The following is a 20830-nucleotide window of genomic DNA, read 5'->3' on the forward strand; positions in this document are numbered from 1 at the left end:
TTTTGCATTTATATTCCCAAAACTATATAATAATGGAGAAAATGGAAAGAATTGGAAATGGAGAGGGTCCTAACTCGTAAATGTAAACTCGTTTTGAACCGATTATAATCTGAATTAAAACTAATTTTTAAAAATGGCTCTATTTAAAACTATTTGAATTTTTCGGTTCAAAATATGGTTCAATATAGTTTAGTTCACATTTTAGTCATGTATTTTAATCACCATTACCTTGAATTGGACAAAACGATGGTTAAAAGACAAAACAAAAACTAAATTTTTTTATCTCTCATTAAATCATGAGATGATGAGACAACTTCTTATCCTCTATATAATTTGATTAAAATACCAAAATAATTTTTTATCCGTCAAATATTATACAAAATAATATGTGTTCAATATCTTAAATATTATAGTATTCTATTATATACCGTATTATTCTATTCTATATTTTTACTTTTTACGAATCAAACGAACTCTAAACATTAAGGGCCGTTTAAATTAACTTATTTTTGAGCTTATGCAAATAACTTATGTAATTTTTATGTAGTATTATAAGTTTGTCAATGTAATTTATCATAAAATAGCTTATAAAAATACAAATTTCACTAGCGTAAACTTATAAAATAACATTAAACTTAATTTATATTGCATAAATTATTTGGGTAAACTCAAAAATATGCTAATCCAAATTAGCCCTAATACATAAATGCGAGTCACCCATTTTAAAGCACAATCATGTTAGAAGATTATTCCCTTCAATCGCGTGATTAGTAAGTTAGAGTTGAGATCCTCTCCATTTCTTATGTTTTCCATTTCTTCCATTACCAAAGTTTTTAAATATTTTGGGGTGTATAAATGATATTTGGACCCACTTAATGTCACATTTTTGCATTTATATTCCCAAAACTATATAATAATGGAGGAAATGGAAAGAATTGGAAATGGAGAGGATCTTAACTCAGTAAGTTAAGTTGTTTTATAACCCAAACAAAAAAAAAAACCAAAAAACACCCATCTTCTGTACTTTATCTAGCCGGCCAAACCAACACAACAGTACAACAGGAATTGGATTCAGTAAAGTCGAATTTACCATGCAGTCACTTTTTAGCCGTCAGATCTAATTGATATATTTTGATATATTCATCCAAGGGTAAATAGTTAACTGAATGCATGAATGCACCGATTTTTGACTTCACTCAATCCATATCCAGTACAACACCTTCTTTCTCTCCCTAAATTTTCGTTTCAATCATCCCATTCCCAAACAACACCTAACCCAATTAATTCCCTTACAAAATTAAATTAAAAATTAATTATAAAAATAAAATAATCTGACATATCCGAAGAATAATATTCACCAACATACTATCTTCCATTCTATTTCCGTTTTCCCTTTCTTCTTCTTACACCTTCATCACTTCTTCCTATAACTCAATTTCATTTTCAATACCCAAAACAAAAACCCTTTTACTCCAAAAAAATAAAAAATACCAAATTCATTTCAAACAAAAATTACAACACAAATCATTTCAAACAAAACCCTAATTCGATTCTTCCAATGGCCGCCACAACCACCACCAGCCTAGGCGGACCTACTGGCGGCGGAGACGATCGAGTTCTCGCAACAGCACAACAGATCTTAAAAAGCCTTAAAGCTCCAAAAGAAGATCGTGAAGACATGCTTTTAATCTTCTCCACCTTCGATAATCGTCTCTCCGGTATCACTGACCTAATCAACGGCGACGATTCAAAATCCTCCGATGATGCCGATGTTGATGACGAAGACCTTGACCGTTTCGACGCCGCTGAGAAAGTCATACTCGTTGACGCTTCAATCTACACCGAACCGTCGCGTCAATCGACTTCGCTTTTCGATCCTCCGAATGATCCGGTTGAGTATTTCACCGCTGTTGATGAGATTATTCAGTGGATGGAACACTTTACGATTGCGCCGCCGCATCAATCGGCGGGGAAAACCGGTCAGATCATTTTGGACCGTGCTGAGAACGCGATCCAGCTTGCTATGTCGAGACTTGAAGATGAGCTTCGTCATGTGTTGATTTGTAACACCGTTCCGCCGGATTCTGTTAGCCGGTGTAGTACTAATCGGAGGAATTCGTTATCTTTCAGTGTGCACGACGGTGTGATTGATGATAATTCTAGTAGCTTTGGTGATGTAAGTGATCCTGGTTCTCATCGGTTTCATGAACGTGGTGTTAGTCTTGGAGATGATTTGTTTGTTGATTTGGTTCGGCCGGAATCGATTATGAATCTGAAAGATATTATTGATCGTATGGTTAGGTCTGGTTATGAGAGGGAGTGTCTTCAGGTTTATAGTAGTGTTCGTCGTGACGCTTTGGTTGAGTGTTTGGCGATTCTTGGTGTTGAGAAAATGAGTATTGAAGAGGTTCAGAAGGTTGAGTGGAAGAGTTTGGATGAGAAAATGAAGAATTGGGTACAAGCTGTTAAGGCTGTTTTTGGGGTTTTGTTGAGTGGGGAAAAGAGGCTTTGTGATAGTCTTTTTGGTGATTTGGATGATTTGAAGGAGATTTGTTTCAATGAAACTGCTAAAGGATGTGTTATGATGTTGTTGAATTTTGGTGAAGCTGTTGCAATTTGTAAGCGGTCACCGGAGAAGTTGTTTAGGATATTGGATATGTATGAGGCTTTGAGAGATCGTTTGCCTGATTTGGAGGACATGGTTACGGATGAATTTGTGATCACAGAGGCAAAGGGTGTGCTTAGAGGGCTTGGTGAGGCTACAAAAGGGACATTTTCTGAATTTGAGAGTTGCATTCGGAATGAGACTTCCAGAAAACCGGTTCTAACAGGGGATGTTCATCCTTTGCTTAGGTATGTTATGAATTACCTGAAACTGCTTGTGGATTATGGCGATGCCATGGATTCGCTTTTGCAAATCAGTGAAGAGGCTCTTTACCGGTTTGAAAATGATTTGGGTGGTGATGGTTCCCAGTTAGAGGCCTTGTCCCCTTTAGGACGACAAATACTGCTGTTGATGTCTGAACTTGAATACAATCTTGACGAAAAATCAAAACTTTATGAAGACAGTGCATTGCAGCAGGTGTTTTTGATGAACAATCTTCATTATCTAGTGCGCAAAGTGAAGGACTCGGATCTTAGAGGTCTGTTGGGAGATGATTGGGTTCGTAAACGCCGTGGTCAAGTACGACAGTATGCTACGGCATACCTCAGAGCCTCTTGGAGCAAGGCCTTGTCTTGTTTGAAGGATGAAGGTATTGGAAGCAGCTCTAATAATGCATCAAGGGTGGCTTTGAAGGAGAGGTTCAAGAATTTCAATGCATGTTTTGAAGAAATATACAGGGCTCAGACAGCTTGGAAGGTACCTGATGATCAGCTTCGTGAAGAGATGCGGATAAATATATCAGAGAAGGTGATTCCTGCATACCGCTCATTTATGGGGAGATTTAGCGGGCAACTGGAGGGAAGACATGCAGGCAAATACATTAAGTATATACCAGAGGATCTAGAGACTTATTTATTAGATTTATTTGAAGGATCCCCTGCTGTATTGCATCACATAAAGAGAAAGAGTTAGAGTACATAGTATATTTATAAGATAAGATGCTCTTGACAGGTGAACTCATTTTATCAGGATTAGTTTAAAAAGTTTTCCCGTGTCATGCTTATCTTTTACCTGGATTAGCTGTTTATTTTACAGGTTTTAATGTTAGAATTGGATTTTTCTCCTGCGAATACTGTAATACCTTTTGTATATAGTCATAAGTCGTCTTGTACAACTTATATATGGTGTTATCGCTGAACTGTGATTTTCTTACCCGACAGATACCGTGTTATCTGTGCATAATGTTTAGCTGATAATAATTGAAGTGAGGAAATAAGACAGGTTTACTAGAAACTGGATCTACTCAACATTAAAATTAGTTCATGAAAAGGTTTAGATGATTGTTATAATGATGTTGATTATCCAAGAAGAATCGATGAAATAGATCAGTAGTTATTATGACATTGTTTGACACTATGCGATAACTGAGTTAGTCATATTGGTTGTTGGAACTTGGAAATATGAGCTACTGCAGAAAAGATGTTATCTGTTTATTATACATCTTTTGATCATGTGATCTTCTAGTATCTACTAGCAGCACAGTTAGATGCCACATTTGTGCACCTTTTTCTGCACAGTTAGTTTGCAGTGTATTTTGCAAATATGCAGTGGCTTACCATATAATAAACTTGCCAAGTGAAACAAACTGATGAGTATCTGAGTTTATTATTGGTCCCTCAAACTCAGCTCTCAAAAAAGCACACTCTATAGTCTTTATTCTGTCATATACCTGTTTTGATCAGACACCTTCTGAATCTGGTGTATTAGTTGTAAATTTTCTTTGTGATTGTTTATATGATTCTTGGGTATTGTTCATACATTAGCAGTGAATTGGAATGAAAGTCTTACTTTACTTCCAAGTCGATTTTACTCGTGTTTAGCGAGTTTGTCAATTTTTAATTGCTGAAATTCTTCTTGTCATGTTTGCTGGCAATTGAGTTTTTTGCATAACATATGATCATTGCCAAGTAACCAAGTTTGTATGATAATTTCCCTTTTTGGCTGAGCAAGTGGAAGTAACTGGTGGGTGTTCAAGGGAGAATGAGGAAAAAATAGTTTTCAATGTAGTTTTCCTCGTTTCCTTTTGTTTTCATACCTCCAAACAACCTCTATTTTTTGTCTACTTTCTACGTCAAACTAACAGGTGCAAAACACAAGTACCAATTTCTTGAATTACCTGGTAGGAACACATCAGATACGTTTCAAACCGACCCTCCAGAATAATGGGTCTGTTTTGTCCTGTTAGGACATGTTTTGTCCGTTTCCATAGCCACCACCACCATCTACAAACTGCCATTCAACTTAAGACTAAAACCACTCATCTTGTTTACGTTTTCTAATAACCATTGTGCCACCTTATTGAGATGTGTGAAGATAACAGAAACAAACTCAAATTAACAGAACTTTTGGTTACACCAGAATTTACAATACATAAAGTCCCATTCTAACAATCAATAATTAAAACAGGTTAAGTAACTTGCAAACTGCCTAAATATTACAAAACGTCAAAACCTAGATACACATCTTCAACCTTGAAGATAAATACAGATTTCTTACTTTTCCTCTTTACTTAAGAATTATTGAAAAGAAAAAAAAAACAAAACAAAAAGTTGCTGCAAGAGCAAGTTATTCTTTCTTGATGCCTTGTTTGTTAAACCCTGCTGTTAGCAGGTAGAGGGAGAACACCGTCGAAGAAATCACCAAAGTAGCCGCGTGGTTCATGTACTAGCCTTGAGATGATATCTCTTAGTGTGATTAGTCCTTCAAGATTCCCTTCGTCGTCCACAACATACACCCTGTGAAGCTTCTCTTTGTCGAGCAATTGAATCAAGTCTTTGACTGTACAGTCTTTTTTGCATGTAACAAATTCACCTGACATTGTGAATATGTTTTTATTCTTCTCTAAGTAGCTTCTAACTGCACTCAGGAAATCCTTCACTGTAACAGCTCTGTCGAAGTATGAACATCCAATGAGTATGAAGAAATGAAAAAACAGATAGAGCAACTAAAGATAGAAAATATCGGCGATGCATGGAGTCTAAATGAGCCTATTTTATCGTATTAAATGAGGTGATCATAGTTGCGATTGAGGCCGCATCAGCCGCATTTGATTGCATTTCCCAATAATATCAAGGATTGTTATGTTCACAATTTAAAACCTTGGTGGTGACATACCTATAATCATGATAGATTTCTGGGGCAGTTAGCAAGAATTGAACATCTCGCAAGCTTATATTACCAACTGGTTTGGTGCCACCTCTTTCGATTACAGGCAACGCTCCAACCCTCTTTTTCCTCATTTCTTTAAATGCTTGAAGGACAGGTTCATCCTCATAAACCTGAAAAGAAGGAAATCATCCATTGTGAAGTTCATCATGATCAACAAGCTTACTTGAAGGGGGAAAATAAAATAACTTGTCCTAGTTCAGAGCATTTGCCATATATGCACACAAATTTAAGGAATGCAGGATACTAAGATAGCATTTTTCTCTATATGCACTAGAATTATGGAGAATTCATATTTGAAATGGTTCAATGAAAAGAGAGCTTATAACTATAAGATACACACCTTGACGATCTGTTGTGGTGTCACAAGGGGAAGACCAACATGAGACAGTTCCTTGGTTCCCCAACTTTCAAACCACTGAAGTCCGACGCATTCTGCCAACATATGAATCACGGCAGGTTGTGTGATGATGTTATCAATTCTACCAGCACCCAAATCTACCACAGGAACACTCTTCATCTTGTACTTAGAAAGCAACAAGAGCATGGTTAGAAATGAGTTCGATCTCTCCAAAGCAAGAAACGGAGCCCATCGGAATGTCCCTGAAATATCTCCAACCTGTTTGCGAAAAAATTAGCAGGTGAAAAAACTTAATACAAACTAATTAATAGCTTTAGGTAGAGTCACTTGAAAGAAAGTTTGGAATTGCAAAACAACCTTGGTGTTCTTATAAAGTTCAGAAGAAGTGAGATCCTCAAAAAAGTCTCCTGAAGTTGTTGCGGCAGATCCGAGGCCTAAGGCTTCGAGTTCAAGAGCGAAAGTATTTCCGTTTGCCGCGGCTGCAATAGCACTTGCACTGGATGGACTCCTAGGAGTGGATGGAGTCCTAGGAGATGGAGGTTCAGACTGTGTAAAACATTATCACATTAGCTTAGTTTGAAAATGAAACATCTAAGAAAATCGCTTCAATATAACAGTTATGATGTCATTTTTTTTTTAATACTTCCCCTTTCAAATATTCCATGATTGAATTGAAAAACTATCATGTATATTATTAGCAAGTGCAACAATCAAATGATCCTTTTACAACAAAAAGTACATCACAATATTAAATTCATATAAGACATAAAAATTAAACCAGACAGGTTTAGAATTAAAACCAGACAAATTCAGAATTAAAATAAATATATAAAGTACAAAAACTAATTGTAAATTTTAGATTCATGTCTTTTTCTCATTTTTGTTCTGAAAGTTAAGCAATTAAATTGACATGTGACATATGTAACTAACCTGATGCAAAATCCATACAACAATTCCAGCAAACTCAACAATTCCGATGTATCTATCAATCCAACTAGCATCTTCAGGTGCATCAACATTCACCACAGGTGCACTCAGAATATTGTGATGTGCCAGTATTTTCACAGCTTCAGCTAAGGTAGCATCTGATTTTATTTCAATATCTAAAAACACAAAACATAAAATTCAAACTTGTAAACCAACCCAAAAACAGAAACCATAAACAACACATACAAAATGAAAAAAAAATTAAAATAAACACTAATCAATTTATCACATAGTTTTCAATTTTCATCCGGGTGTTATCAAAATCACTTTTTTTATCTGGGTTTGATCAAAATCACTCTTTTTTTTCATCTGGTTGTTATCAAAATCACTTTTTTTGCATCTGCAAAATCACTTCTTTTCACACACACACACACACACACACACACACACACACACACACACACACACACACACACACACACACACACTAAAGTACCTTGGGTTGCAAGAGGTAAAGGAAAAGCAGAAACAGGGATATTTTCAAAACAAGCATTAAGTTTCTCATCAGGACTTAATTGTGCCTCTTGATGATCCCATAGATCTTTAACTCTTAACCCAAGTTTTGCTTCTGGGCTTCTTGGCATCTCTTGCATGGTTGCCATTGTCATTGCCATTATTTCTCTTCTCTCTGTCTCTTTCTCTGTGTAACTGCAAAATGGTGACAATGTTACAATAATAACATCTCTATTATATTCTTCACTGAAAAATAGGATCTTAAAATCTAGTATTGCATTGAAAACTAGTGTTGTAGAAACACCCGAGTTATTCACCGTTGGATGTGTATAATTGAATTGAATTGAGTGAGCGTGTATGGTTGTGATTTAACTACAGTGGTCAACGGAAATGGTTACGTGTTCCATAGTTTTCGCTATGCTTATCCAAATTTGTGTTTTTTGTATTAATTATGGAAACACATACTTATCCGGTTTTTACTATGGGCCACAAGGGTGTGCTACACTAATATGAGCCGGAGAGTGTTTTGCGCCCATAGAATTCATGAATCACTTCTTGTAATAAATTCTCTCCCGAAATCGTGATTCTTTTATACCTCCAATATTTCAATTTTATCCTTGCAAAAAATTTTGGTTTGCAGAAATTGAATTTTTTTCAGTACAAATTCAGAGTAAATTTTGGTTTTTATAAATTAAAATTTGTTTTCAAGGCAAAAAAAAAAAGTTTCAATTTCTATAAATCGAAATTTTTTGCAAAGGCAAAATTGAAAATTTAGAGAAAATAAAAGAAACAAGGGAGGTCAGGAGAGAAAACATCATAAACTATTGATGATTACCATTGAATTATTGATAAAACAATCATGGCAAGATAAACATTTGTTATTCTAAGAGATGATAGTGATTGGTTGCTTTTTCTATATCTTACGTATGGTTTTTAAGCAAATAGAGTGCAAATAAAAATCTTATGTAACACCTTAGATTGCTATGAAAATTAATGAGAATACAAAATATTAAGGACATAAATCTATTTCAATTAGAATCACATAATCGGTCTAAACAAGTATATTGTATAAAGACAATTCAAATACAACAAAAGTGAAGCAAATGTGCGCACACCAAATGAATTATTTAGCATATGTACGAGTGCGAAACCAAATGGTAAAAAGAAATGTGTGATCCTTCACAATTTAAGACAACGAATGGATTGACTACCAACGCAAGTCAATTCACATACAAACAGTTTCCTGCAACGACGACACAAGTAATAACAGTTCTTTCGAGTCAAACAATCTCGTATCAAACATAGAGAATTGAGTCTACAACAATTTGAAGTTAATCACAAGGGTTGAGACAAATATTAAGATGACAAATGCGTAAGAGATTAAAACTTATGTACAAATCTCAACAAATCTTAAAACAATCAAAGAATAAAAAATGGGAACAACAAACATCGACCTCAAAATTGTATATTTTACTTTTTAAAATAATTTTTTTTTGTCAGGGGGAATGTTATTTTTTTATAATTAAAATTGAATTATAAAGGAGTACAAAGGGGTACTCAATCCCTTATAATTCAAAACATAAAGTCATATGTTTTGAAAACATACAATACAATTAATACCAATTATAAAAATAATAAATGGTTTTGCGGCTGGCTCGACTACTAAACCAAATCCAAAAGATCACCTTGATATTATCCGCCAAAATAGCAACTTCAGCCATCTCCCTCTAAATACTATATTGTTCCTCAATCTCCAAATACATCAATTAGTTGCTAACCAAATCAAGTGTATGCGAGGTTGATGGAACAAAAGTGGAACCAACCTTACCATTCCAATGAATAGATCTTGCCCGATAAAAATAGTTACCTATTTGGTGTTCTCATTAGTGAGAAATTATTAGTGAGAAAGAAAATAATAATAATATTAAAAGACTAAAGAAATATTTAAGTCTATATTTTTTTTTAGGAAAATGTTAAATTATGCATTGAGGGCAATACTAATATAGTAATATTCTCTTGGAACTTGTGTATTTTATCTTTTAAGTATTAAATTACTACCTCCGTCCCATTTTATAAGAACTATTTTGACTAAATGTATTATTTATATTTCTTGTTTTGACCGTGTTTTTTTAAAAGTATATAAACGTAAATATTATCATATAAGATCTTGTTTAATTTGTTTCGATAAGTATTTTCAAAATATCAAATTTTTATAATTTTTACTTATACACAATTAAAGATATTCGTAATCAAAATTATGTCTTGATATACGTGCAATGGTCAATGGGTTCTTATATTTTGGGACGGATGAAGTATTTTGTATTATTAAATATAAATTTCTAATTTTAGATGTGCCTTTAGGGCACACGTTAACTAACATCACCTTTTTTCTTTAAGCGAGTTGAACTTCGAAGACTGTTCAAAGTTGAGATGTAACTTTCTTATTATTTTTTTGTCCAGGGAGATAACTTTTACATTGATGCATCTTTTAATTAGTAGGTATATAACATTGCATGTAATATGCATGACTAAGAGTTCTTATTCATTTTAAAAAGCAAAATTTTAGTCATTGAACTACTTGGAGAGAAAAATAAACACGCACCTATAAGAAAAATGAGTAAACTTGTTGCCGATCTTTGTTAAATTAGGTCTTGTATTAGTTTAATGTTATGGTTCATGCTAACTAGTGTTTCGGTAAACTAATTAAGAAAGCCCACAAAAAAATGTTATGGTTCATGCTAACTAGTACTCATATTACTTGTTAGTATTTTTCTAATGTTATTGATATAATACTTCTTGCCACTTTTTATAGCAATCTCACGGATTTGGATTCTCTAAATTTGTTTTTCCTAAATTCACCTACATTCAAGTAAAAATGAATTAAGGGAGAGAGAAAATATGGAATATCTAGGTGCATTTATGTATGTTGTAAAGACTAAAATACCCTAGAGTTTTGCCTAAATATAGTAAATTTAGGAAACTATGATTTTAGAGAATCCAAATCTCACTCTCAATTACTAAAGCTTAATGAGTCAAACGTAAAATGAGGATCCAAATCTAAATCCCAAATTCGAGAATATTTAGAGGACTAATTTAAATGAATTTTTACCGTAAAATTGAAAATAAATCATTTTAGATAACATAATTAATTTAAAGGCACAAGACCAATCGATATCGAAAGAAAAACAGACAGTACATAACCCAATTCTTTTTTTTTTTTACACACATAACCCAATTCTTAAGTAGATAAATAATAATGTTTTTAAAGCTTAACATTTATTATTTTTAATTCAAAATTTATATTTTTATTATTATTTTAACTAGTGTTCTAATTAGAACACTCGTAGTCGTCAGTATAAATTGTATATGAAAATAGCCATTTGTTTGGTGTGTTTGTATCTGTTTGAGTCATTGTAGAAATTAAATTATTGAGATTAAGTCACAGTCACTGCCAACTCTCTGTGATGCGGAGATGGCGTGTCATCTACTAGTATTTTATGGAAGATAGAAATAATATACAAAGCATTTTTTATAGAAATATTTCCAACAATCCATAAACATAAATATAATGTAGCTTTTGCGCCGCACACTCACTCCACTTTTCCGCCTCCGTTCTACTTCCTCTTCCTTCCGTCGTTGTCGTCCTGCTTCCTTTATTCATCGTTTTGCTCGGTGAATCGGTGCTCGAAAGTCTATGTTGTAATTTATTGAAAGTCTATGTTTGAATTTCTTTGGAAGACCTTAATTTTAGTTGTAATTTAATTCAAAGTCTATGTTGGAATTTAATTTTTTAAATTTGCAAATTATTTTCAAATGCGCTGTGGGTTTGGATTTGGATGGAAAAAACCTGAACCCAATGCGTGTGGGTGTTGTTTTGCCACCCGAACAATCTTTCGGTTTGGGTTTGGGTTTGGGTTTGGGTGATGATTTTGAATGTGAGTTTGGTAAGTGTCAAACCTGCATCCATGGGCGTCTGTTGCCATAGAGCAATTCTTTTATAGACTCAATCTTAAATTTATGAATTTATTATATATACACACAAATGAGAAAAATTAAATTATAAATAATTGTATCGCGTTCATTGACTCTTTTACAATGATTATTGTCATCGTGATCATCATCATGTTGATCATTAACAACATTAGAGTTTCTATCTCTAATGTTATTTTTAAGGCAAATGTTAACATGTGCACCTAAGGCACATGTTAAGAATACAAATATAGAAATATTTTCTCGAAACATGTGTATTATATCTTTTAAGCATTAAATTCGTTTATAATATTAAATGCAAATTTCTAATTATAGAAATCTTAACATGTATGTTAACAGCACACGGCAAATGTTAACATGTGCACCTAAGGCACATGTTAAGAATACAAATATAGAAATATTTTTTCGAAACATGTGTATTATATCTTTTAAGCATTAAATTCGTTTTAATCTTGAAAGTTTAACCGTTATTTTTAATCATTTGTTATTTTTAATCTTGAAATTTAATCGTTATGAATATTAATTAAAGAAATATAAAAAAATAATATACTATTAATTTTAAATATTATATAATTCACACTCAATTTATTTTCTCTCATTCTTATAAATTAAATATGTCTATAGTCATGCATTTCAATAATAAATATCATTGGTATTGGTTTAAAATATACATGTTGAAAAGTCCGATTTTTCCAACAAATAGTACCGACAACTATATACACACAATATATCTTGTAATGAATAATATCACTTTTTTTTTTCATGTATTAAACATGACTCTTTAAATCATGCATGTTATGTGAGAATGAATATTATATATGATTGAAATATAAAGTGATTGAATTGTAAATTTTAACCCATGTTGTTTCATTTTTACGAAACCTCTATTACATTTATGTATATATTATCTATATTAAATAACTTATTATATTTGAATAATTGTATAAAATTTTATAATATTGTATTATTTTATCAAAATATATTTACTTATATGGTTCATCTATTCTTTAGTATACCTGCTAGGCTGCTATAAGCATAAATTCATTTGAGTAATTGAACCTTATTCAAATACTCATGAGTGTCAAAAATTGTTACCCCTCAAATTATTAACACGTACTGTTATTAAAAAAATTAAGCGTCTCTTTAAATATTTAGACATATCATATTATATATATATATATATATATATATATATTTAAAAAAAAATTGATGCTCTTGTAAAAAAAAAAGGGTAAAATATGTTTTCAGTCCCTATTTTTATAGCTAATTTTAGTTTTCGTCCTGTAAAATAAAACCATTTGTTTTCATCCCTAAAAAAAAAACTTTTGTTTTTAGTTCTCAATGGACAAATTTTTGAAATTTTTTTAACATAAAGTTTAACATGATATATAAACCATTTTAAACATAATATTGGCATTAACATGTCAAAATAGGCATAACATATTCTAGTTTTATTATTAACTCCAGATATCTGCGCAAATTCCAAACCCGACGTTCATGCGGTGATCACAAAGAAAACACACCTTGGGTTCATATGCATCGTCATCATTGAAACAACCCATCGATGGGATCATTAACTCTATTTTGGTCATCATCAACAAGTGGTTAGGGATTCACATTATTACCCCCCATTCACACCATATACTCTCAATTTCATGAAATTGATTCTCTATTCCTAATGCAGGCACAAAAACAGAATTCATTATATCATACCCATATCTCATAAAAAAGTTAAATTACCGACTTTCTTGATTTCTGGTTCAGCGTATATCTGTAAACGATAACAACCTTCATCGATAATAGGTTCAGGGTATCCATAATCGAAAGCATCAACCATCAATTCAGGATCATTTACCAAAGAATTTAGAACGGTTGAAGAACAATTATTGATTATTTGTTGAAGCTCCACTGGTGGAATATTCTTAAAGAAAGACGAAACCCCATTACCGATGTTATCGAAGATGGGGTGAAACGGTGGGAACTTGTTGATCGTAGAATGACCGAATAGCAAGACTCCGTCAAAAAACGGAAATCTTTGTTGCCTAGGAACAGTGTTCTTGGCCTTGAAAATATTATCTTTGTTTTTCATGTGTCCAATCAAATCCATGACAGTGTTTGAACTGTGATTACATAAATTGCAGAAAAAAATTGAATAGTCCATTTTCTTGCTGATGCAACTCTATATATCGATGGCCATTGTGCCATAGAGCTATCATTACAATAGACTGATCAGGAGAAGCCATTGTTGGTTTGAAGAAGAAAAAAGAAGATGAATTGTTAGCGCAACAATCCTAACATCCCGATTTTATTAATAGGTCATTTATTAATTTATTTGTGTTTATTTAATTATGTGGCGTATAACTTTCGTAAGTTAGTATTTATGAGTTTTAACCGTTTTTAATTAATTAGTGGGTTTATGTGAATTGGGCCTAGAGGGTGATGAGATGAGTAGAATGAGGGGGTGTTAATTGGAAAACAAACCCTTTGTAATAAGCAAACTGTATCTATTAAAAAAAAAACAAAGAAAAGACTAGAAAAGAAAAGAAGAACATGAGATTGAAAGAAAAATCAAGAGAGGAAGAACAAAAGCATGGGATTGAAGAAGAAGACTAAAGAATCCATCATAGCTAAGGTAAGAGGATAGTAACATAATTATCGGAGATTGTTCAAAAAACATAATTATTGGAGATGAATTTATGAGAGGAGAGAAAATCATTTTCTCTAGCCCAAACTCTCACCATCTCAATTGGGGGTTTGTATGTGGGATTTGGGAATGTGTTTATTAAGAACTTTTGTGTGTTGATTCATGATTCTACTTGTTCTATCATGATTATTGAGTGTTTTAATATGATAAAAATACTCACTTTGATGTTTGATGTTGTTGTATGATGATTTTAATTGGATTTGTGATTTTGAGCTTAAATCCATGAAATAAGTGATTATACATGATAATTAAGTTGTTTTTAATTGGAGTATGATCATAGTATATATTGGTAATGAATTTTGGGTCGAAATAGGTGCTTATATGTGAAGAATAAGTGATTTTTGAACGATCCCGTATTCAAAACGTGTTTTTCTGCAAATCTCCAGCTTTGCGTCGAAAATTGGCCGACGCTATGACCGACGCTACCTGTTGACTCATAACCGTTGACTTTTTGTCTACTTTTTTGGTCGGAACTTATTTTGCTCAGTTTTTCGCGTAGATTTCGATTCAGGAATCCATTTTCTGAGATTATGCTTGTATAATAATGTTGCCTATATTTTTGGCATTAGTTTAATTTAAAATAACTTTCGTATGCTTAATTAATTGAAATTGGTGAACCATTGATGGTGTGAGATTTTAGTGTCTTGTAAATGAATATGTTGATTAATGATGATGATTAGGTTGTTGATAGATGATGATAATCATGATGTTGATAAATGATGATGTATTATGATTATATTGGTGAATTATTGATGAATAAATCTAATTGAAGATTAGTGTAATTACGTGATGATGTATTAGTGATGATTCATAATGTTATTGATTATGATTATGATGTTGATTTATTGATGATGATAAATGATGATTTATCATGGGTAGAGGTATTCTAAAGACGATGATTTATAATATTTTGGATTATTTTATCCATATTATGTTGATGTTATAGCTGCGATAAAACCATATGTTTGGTAGATGCACATTTCATGCATTCATAAGTTGAGTCTATTGATGAGTATCCTAGAGATGATGATCTAGTTTACTGTTATTCTAGAGACGATGATCTAGAATGTTTTAGAGACGATGATCTAAAACATTTGGGTTAAGTTATCCAAGATTATGATGAATTGGTACCACATGCATATGGATATGTCTAGGTGACATCATATCTACGTGACATTAAAATGCATTAGAAATTATGTGACATTCTTAAATGTTAAACGTTACTCGACATTGTATATTTCATTTCTTTGTTCGAGAGTTTTTACTTCTCAAATGTGACGAGTAATTGATAAATGAATATGTCTAATACATGTCTGTATATGTGGTGATTGTATGAGTTGAATTTACTCAATTGTATTTATTTTATTCAGTGTCTTATATGCGTTATATTCAGTCACTTTTAATAATTATGTTATCTAACCTCTGTTTTGTGTTTGTGCTGAACCGTTGGGGGTTCAGGTTGTATGTTTGTTGGTGTTCGAGTTGTTGGTGAAAGCTCTGCTCTGGTTGTGACACGGGGAAGGGTTTATAGAGTATTTATTTGTTGTTGTTTTATTTAAATTAAAGGTGTATCTTTTATAAAAGGATTTTGTGTAAATGATGATTACTAATTAATTTTATTAGTAGAGTTTTTAGTGAAGAATGTAACACCTTGAACCAATATTTTATAATTCATTTTTACTTTGAGTCTTAAAGTCATTTTTATCCGCTGCGTAGTTTCGAAAAACCATTTTTTTATTAAGATAAGTTAAATAATGGGTCAGGGTGGTTACAGCAATAAGCACTTGCACACACACAAAAACACTCACAAGCTGCAAGATCACACACACTCTGCAGAGGCTCAGGGCGCGTCTATGAGCACAAAGCAGTTTCACTGGTTTTGCAGTCTTGGTAAGAAAACTATGGAATGAATGAAGAATTGGTTTTCAGTATAAAGGAAGAAGAAGAATGAAAAGTAAAACTGAATGATTAGAGAATGAATCTGATTAGGGAGAAGAGAAATTTTATTCTTCCACTAATGGGCCAAGGAAAAGGTTACAAAAACCAATAATGCAATCACTTGCATTTATACACATTGCTTTACACTTAAGCAATCACACACACTTCTAACTAACTTGTAACCACCTCCTAACTAACTAACTAACTCCCTAAAACTGTTATTAACTACTTAACAACTAACTTGTTTGTCACTTGCCACATAAGCAACAAACTAACTAACTTTGAAACTAACTTGGACATCAAGTAACTGATTTAGGAACATGGATTACACAATGAATTTGCACAATTCAACACACCCCCTTAATTCATGTTCTCTAAGGACTTAATGCACATCAAATTTCTCAACCTAACAAAGGTTTCAACTGTCATTGCCTTTGTTAGGACATCTGCAACTTGCAGCTCTGTCCTGCAATGCTCCAGCTTGAGCTTTCCATTGTTTACTTCCTCATTTTGTGTATCAGGCAATATTGCAAGCAACACAATTGTCATTTTATCATGCTGCCATTTTGATAAGTAAGCATGATATATGTTGGCACAACCACAATCACGGCCATAAATGACCTTGCTAACAGTACATGTAGCAAAAACAAAGTGAAAGATGATTTAATAAGTTGTAACTTTTAAAGACCAAGAATAACTAAGGAAAGCATCAGCAATGACTAACATGGTCCAAGAAACCAATGCAGTGTGACCGATAAAGGTTATGGATCATAAAATGGTAAGAAAAAGTTAGATGGGTTACCGGCTGAAGAAATATCCAACAAAAATTTGCAGTCTATATAAATGCACTCCTTAATTAATTGATAATCATTTTCAAGCCCATCCCCGGATGATGCAGCAGCCACAGCTGATGACCCATGTAGAATAATCTTCTGTATCAATGGAGTCACAACAGTAACTCGAAAAGTTTATTCTGCATTCTTGGTGTTGTCAATGGCAGCATATGCACGTAAGCAATTGTAAATTGCAGTTGCGTCCCGGTGCTCTAGACCATCTACAAAGCAAATGTCCCAAGCTTGCATCTACTTGGGACTTTGGGAGGATGAATGTTAACATTTAAACCTTTAAGAATGGTGAAGTCTGATAAACAAGCAGAGGAGTATAATGAAGTTTTGTTTCCTGCAAGTGCAGTATTTGAATAAATCCAAACAATAGCATTTTTCCAGTGAGTTTGACTATGATTGAATCTAGCATTATTTCTAGCCATCCACATAGCATTAATTATATTAATAATAGCAGACTTAATAACAAGCTTACACTGAGGAGACCAAGGTTTCTCACATAACCTCCAAATGTCTTCCATGGACTGGAAGTGAAGAGTAGAACTCAACGAAGTAGCTAGCCAGCACCAAAGTTTGAAAGCAAAAGTGCAGTTAAAAAACAAATGAAATGCTGATTCAGTATAAGAGTGACAGATGGAACACATTGAAGTCATGCTGCAACCTCTAACCATAAGCATATCATATGTAGGAACCTTGTCCAACATCAATCTCCAAACCAATAAAGACTTAGAAGGGGGAACATCCTTACACCAAATGTTCTTAGCGCAGTTTTTGGTTTGAGTTTTATGCCTCTTGAACTCATAAGCAATTTTCGAAGACAAATCACTAGTAGGGGAGTTGTTCCAAATAAGCTTGTCATGTAAGTATTCTAAAGGAATAGTAACTTTTTGAACCAAGTCCTTTAAGTTAGGAAACATAACACCTAAATTTTGAGGTATAAACCAAGAACGGTTATGCATAATCTCGCACTCTTTAACTGGAAGATCTCTTAACAATGATTCGTTGATTTGAAGCCTTTCTTTGAGAGGCTCACCACACCAAGAATCCTCCCATAATTGAATCTTCTACCAGTACCTAGTTACCAGCTAGAATTCTCCAAAATGACATCGAACTTATGTTACTCCAAATAGATGATGATATATGATGATTTATTGGCCTACCATTCCTGAGCACTCTATCAGACAGAAATTTGGCCTAGGCGCCTAGCTAGCTTCACAATGAAGTAAATCCCAGAAAATCTTTAAATTTGAGGCCTCATTAAGTTTAATTAATGATTGTAAGCCTAATCCAACTTCTGCATAAGTTGGATGCATTACTTGGTCTATGCGAACCGTGGTTATCTCTATCAAGTTCAGTGTTAATACCAACTAACGATCGGTCGATTTATTCTTTTAAGGCAAGCAAAATGGAGCTCCAAGTAGATTTTTATGTTTTTTTTTAAACCATACTTATGCTTTTCAATGGAACCAGTTTTTTAAATGTTAACGATCTACTCCGGCTAGATCTTTCATTAACTAAAATTGAACGTTGGCACATGAGATGGTGCGGGTTTTTTTAAATTTAATCAAGATCGTGACTTTGATATCTGGTTTAGACATACAAGAGGGTCAAAACTCTTAGGAAGAGTAAGAGTCTCTCGTTCATTTGAGTTCCACAAGTCTCAATGAATTAATCTATGTAATGCACGCAAAGGATATGTGATTTACGCAAAAAAATAAATAAATTGAATGTTGGTTATTCTACCCAAAAATTCAAGGATCTAAGTTAGGTGGGTGGCATGAAGAATTATTCATTTGTGACATGCAATAGAAAAATAAACTATGCAGAGAAAATAAAAAATAAACAATGAAAATTTGCTTTATCAGAAGATATCTCCCGATAAATCAATCCTTAGTTGGTTCAATGGTGATTGACGCTTAATTTGGTAGGAAGGATCACGGTTCGATCCCCGTAACTTCGATCGGGAGAGGGTTGGAATCACTTGATGTCGGAACTGACTCCCAAACCAAATTAAACTGGTAGTAGATTTATACTCTCACGAGATATCTCCCAATAAGATTTTTGCCGATGGAAGTTATCTTCTGGTAGATTTATTATTTATACTCCCACGAGATATCTCCCAGTGGGAGGAACATTGATAGGATTATGAATTTATAACTAATTTAGGGACGAACGAATAACCATAAAAAAAAAAATTGTAGTATATCACAATTACAAGACCCATAATCTTGAATTTCTTCTTTGGCCGATTAAAAAAAAATTCTTGAATTTCGAATGTTGGAATGATGGTAGAATGTCAAATCATAAAGAATGGATGATTAGAAAAAATCCATAGTATCTCACCTTTTTTTTTTATCACATTTTTGTGACACTCTAATTTTTAGGCTAAAAAATGGCAATTTTTTGCAGTGATGTTTTCTCTTCAAATCTATAAAAAGTGGGTATTTTTAAAACTACTCCATCATAATTTGGGAGTATATTTATCTATCGACAAATGAGAACAAGTCATATCACATAAAAACTTACTTATGTAATTTATTCTCATCGGTTGATGGATATATATACTCCCAAATTATGAAAGGATAAAGTAGACCTTACTTAAAATGATGTTTTCTCTTCAAATTTATAATTGGGGCAATAAATTATCATTTTTAGGCTAAAAATCTATGTTGAGATCAAAATTACAACAAAAGTAATAGTTGAAAGACAAACAAATTTAATTATAAAATAATATATACCTATTTATGTGAAAATGATAAAATATGAGACAAATTGAACCTTTTGTTATAAATTATAAATTTTTAGTTCTATAAATATAGCATATTTTGTTTTTTAGTTTTTGCACCTCTTTTTAGTACACGTACCCAAAGTCATACAAATACAACACCGCATATTTTTAGTCCTTAAACGAGAGACTAAAAATATACTGTACTCTCTCCGGTCCTTATTATAAGAAACACTTTGACAAAATCACACAGACCAAGGAAGGTAAATTTTCTCATTAATGATTCTATCATTTTATGTTATATTCCAAAACTAACCTTTGACTAGTATGGGAAATAGACTTCTCTAATTAATGCACTAGCATTATAATGAATTATTTGATTGTATTTAATAAGGGTACAAATGGAATTGTGTCAAAGTATTTCTTATAAAAAGGACCAAATAAAAATTCCAAAGTGTTTCTTATAAAAAGGACCGGAGGGAGTATTATTTAGAGTAAACTTTTAAATTCGTTCTTGTCTACGTAACTCACTCAAATAGATCCATAACACACTTAATATTTTAAATTAGTCCATGTCTTTGCTAAACGTTTATCAATTTGGTCGCTTTTTTGACATTTATTTTTCTTACACCATTAAATACATTGATGTGGAGTGTTAAGTGTCGTGTAGGCAATAACTCCACACAATTTAACTGACGCATAGTCAACAGTCCGTTTGGTATGAAGGAAGGAAAGTGAGAGGAAAGAAAATTACGCAAATCAATGAATGAATTTGGACCAAAGTTAGTCTAGGTTCATTCATTGATTTGCGTAATTTTATTTTCTCTCACTTTCTTTCCATCAAACCAAACAGACCATAATTTTATGATAAGTTAAAAATGTCAGAAAGAATTTTGGTAAAAAAATCGCGACAACGCTGCGACCCGTAAGTAAGAACGGATATTATAATTGTTCTTCATTTTAAAAACGTTTTACAAAAAATGAATGTTTCTAATCTAAT

The 20830-nt window shown here is 32.7% G+C and overlaps 3 protein-coding genes and 1 long non-coding RNA gene across 6 annotated transcripts; 2 read left to right on the forward strand and 2 right to left on the reverse strand.

Annotated features, from left to right (window-relative positions):
- Positions 1 to 1217: 1217 nt before the first annotated feature.
- LOC123887309 (exocyst complex component EXO70B1) lies at positions 1218 to 3898 on the forward strand. The gene has a single exon (XM_045936606.1). It carries the CDS (start codon positions 1559 to 1561, stop codon positions 3575 to 3577), a length of 2019 nt encoding a protein of 672 aa, XP_045792562.1. The 5' UTR covers positions 1218 to 1558; the 3' UTR covers positions 3578 to 3898.
- A 1081-nt stretch (positions 3899 to 4979) lies between these two features.
- LOC123887310 (SNF1-related protein kinase regulatory subunit gamma-1) lies at positions 4980 to 7961 on the reverse strand. Its single transcript, XM_045936607.1, has 6 exons — positions 7615 to 7961; positions 7122 to 7294; positions 6549 to 6737; positions 6174 to 6449; positions 5780 to 5943; positions 4980 to 5553 (listed from the first exon to the last, which is right to left on the reverse strand). The coding sequence occupies exons 1-6, from the start codon at positions 7790 to 7792 to the stop codon at positions 5256 to 5258; spliced, it is 1278 nt and encodes a 425-aa protein (XP_045792563.1). The 5' UTR covers positions 7793 to 7961; the 3' UTR covers positions 4980 to 5255.
- A 5858-nt stretch (positions 7962 to 13819) lies between these two features.
- LOC123887312 lies at positions 13820 to 16011 on the forward strand. The gene is made up of 2 exons (XR_006801419.1): positions 13820 to 14253; positions 15784 to 16011. It is a non-coding gene; the product is annotated as an uncharacterized LOC123887312 (long non-coding RNA).
- Positions 16012 to 16199: 188 nt separating this feature from the next.
- On the reverse strand, positions 16200 to 18428 carry LOC123887311. 3 transcript variants are annotated; one of them, XM_045936611.1, is made up of 2 exons: positions 17581 to 18428; positions 16200 to 17355 (listed from the first exon to the last, which is right to left on the reverse strand). In XM_045936611.1, the coding sequence occupies exons 1-2, from the start codon at positions 18062 to 18064 to the stop codon at positions 17318 to 17320; spliced, it is 522 nt and encodes a 173-aa protein (XP_045792567.1). In that variant the 5' UTR covers positions 18065 to 18428; the 3' UTR covers positions 16200 to 17317. The 3 variants fall into 3 exon arrangements, with proteins under 3 accessions (XP_045792567.1, XP_045792566.1, XP_045792564.1); XM_045936610.1 differs by having other exon boundaries at positions 16218 to 16884; positions 17066 to 18428; XM_045936608.1 differs by having other exon boundaries at positions 16218 to 16888; positions 17066 to 18428.
- Positions 18429 to 20830: the final 2402 nt, after the last annotated feature.

Source organism: Trifolium pratense, linkage group LG5, assembly GCF_020283565.1.
Source record: "Trifolium pratense cultivar HEN17-A07 linkage group LG5, ARS_RC_1.1, whole genome shotgun sequence".
NCBI lineage: Eukaryota > Viridiplantae > Streptophyta > Magnoliopsida > Fabales > Fabaceae > Trifolium > Trifolium pratense.

Bases quoted from the DNA above. Each gene is read 5' to 3' on its own strand.
- LOC123887309 (XM_045936606.1), top strand. From the start codon at position 1,559: ATGGCCGCCACAACCACCACCAGCCTAGGCGGACCTACTGGCGGCGGA.
- LOC123887310 (XM_045936607.1), bottom strand. From the start codon at position 7,792: ATGGCAATGACAATGGCAACCATGCAAGAGATGCCAAGAAGCCCAGAA. The intron at 6,450-6,548 runs GTTGTTTTGCAA...TTTCGCAAACAG, and splicing joins AACTTTATAAGAACACCAAG to GTTGGAGATATTTCAGGGAC. The intron at 5,944-6,173 runs GTGTGTATCTTA...CCTTCTTTTCAG, and splicing joins CACCACAACAGATCGTCAAG to GTTTATGAGGATGAACCTGT.
- LOC123887311 (XM_045936610.1), bottom strand. From the start codon at position 18,064: ATGCATAACCGTTCTTGGTTTATACCTCAAAATTTAGGTGTTATGTTT.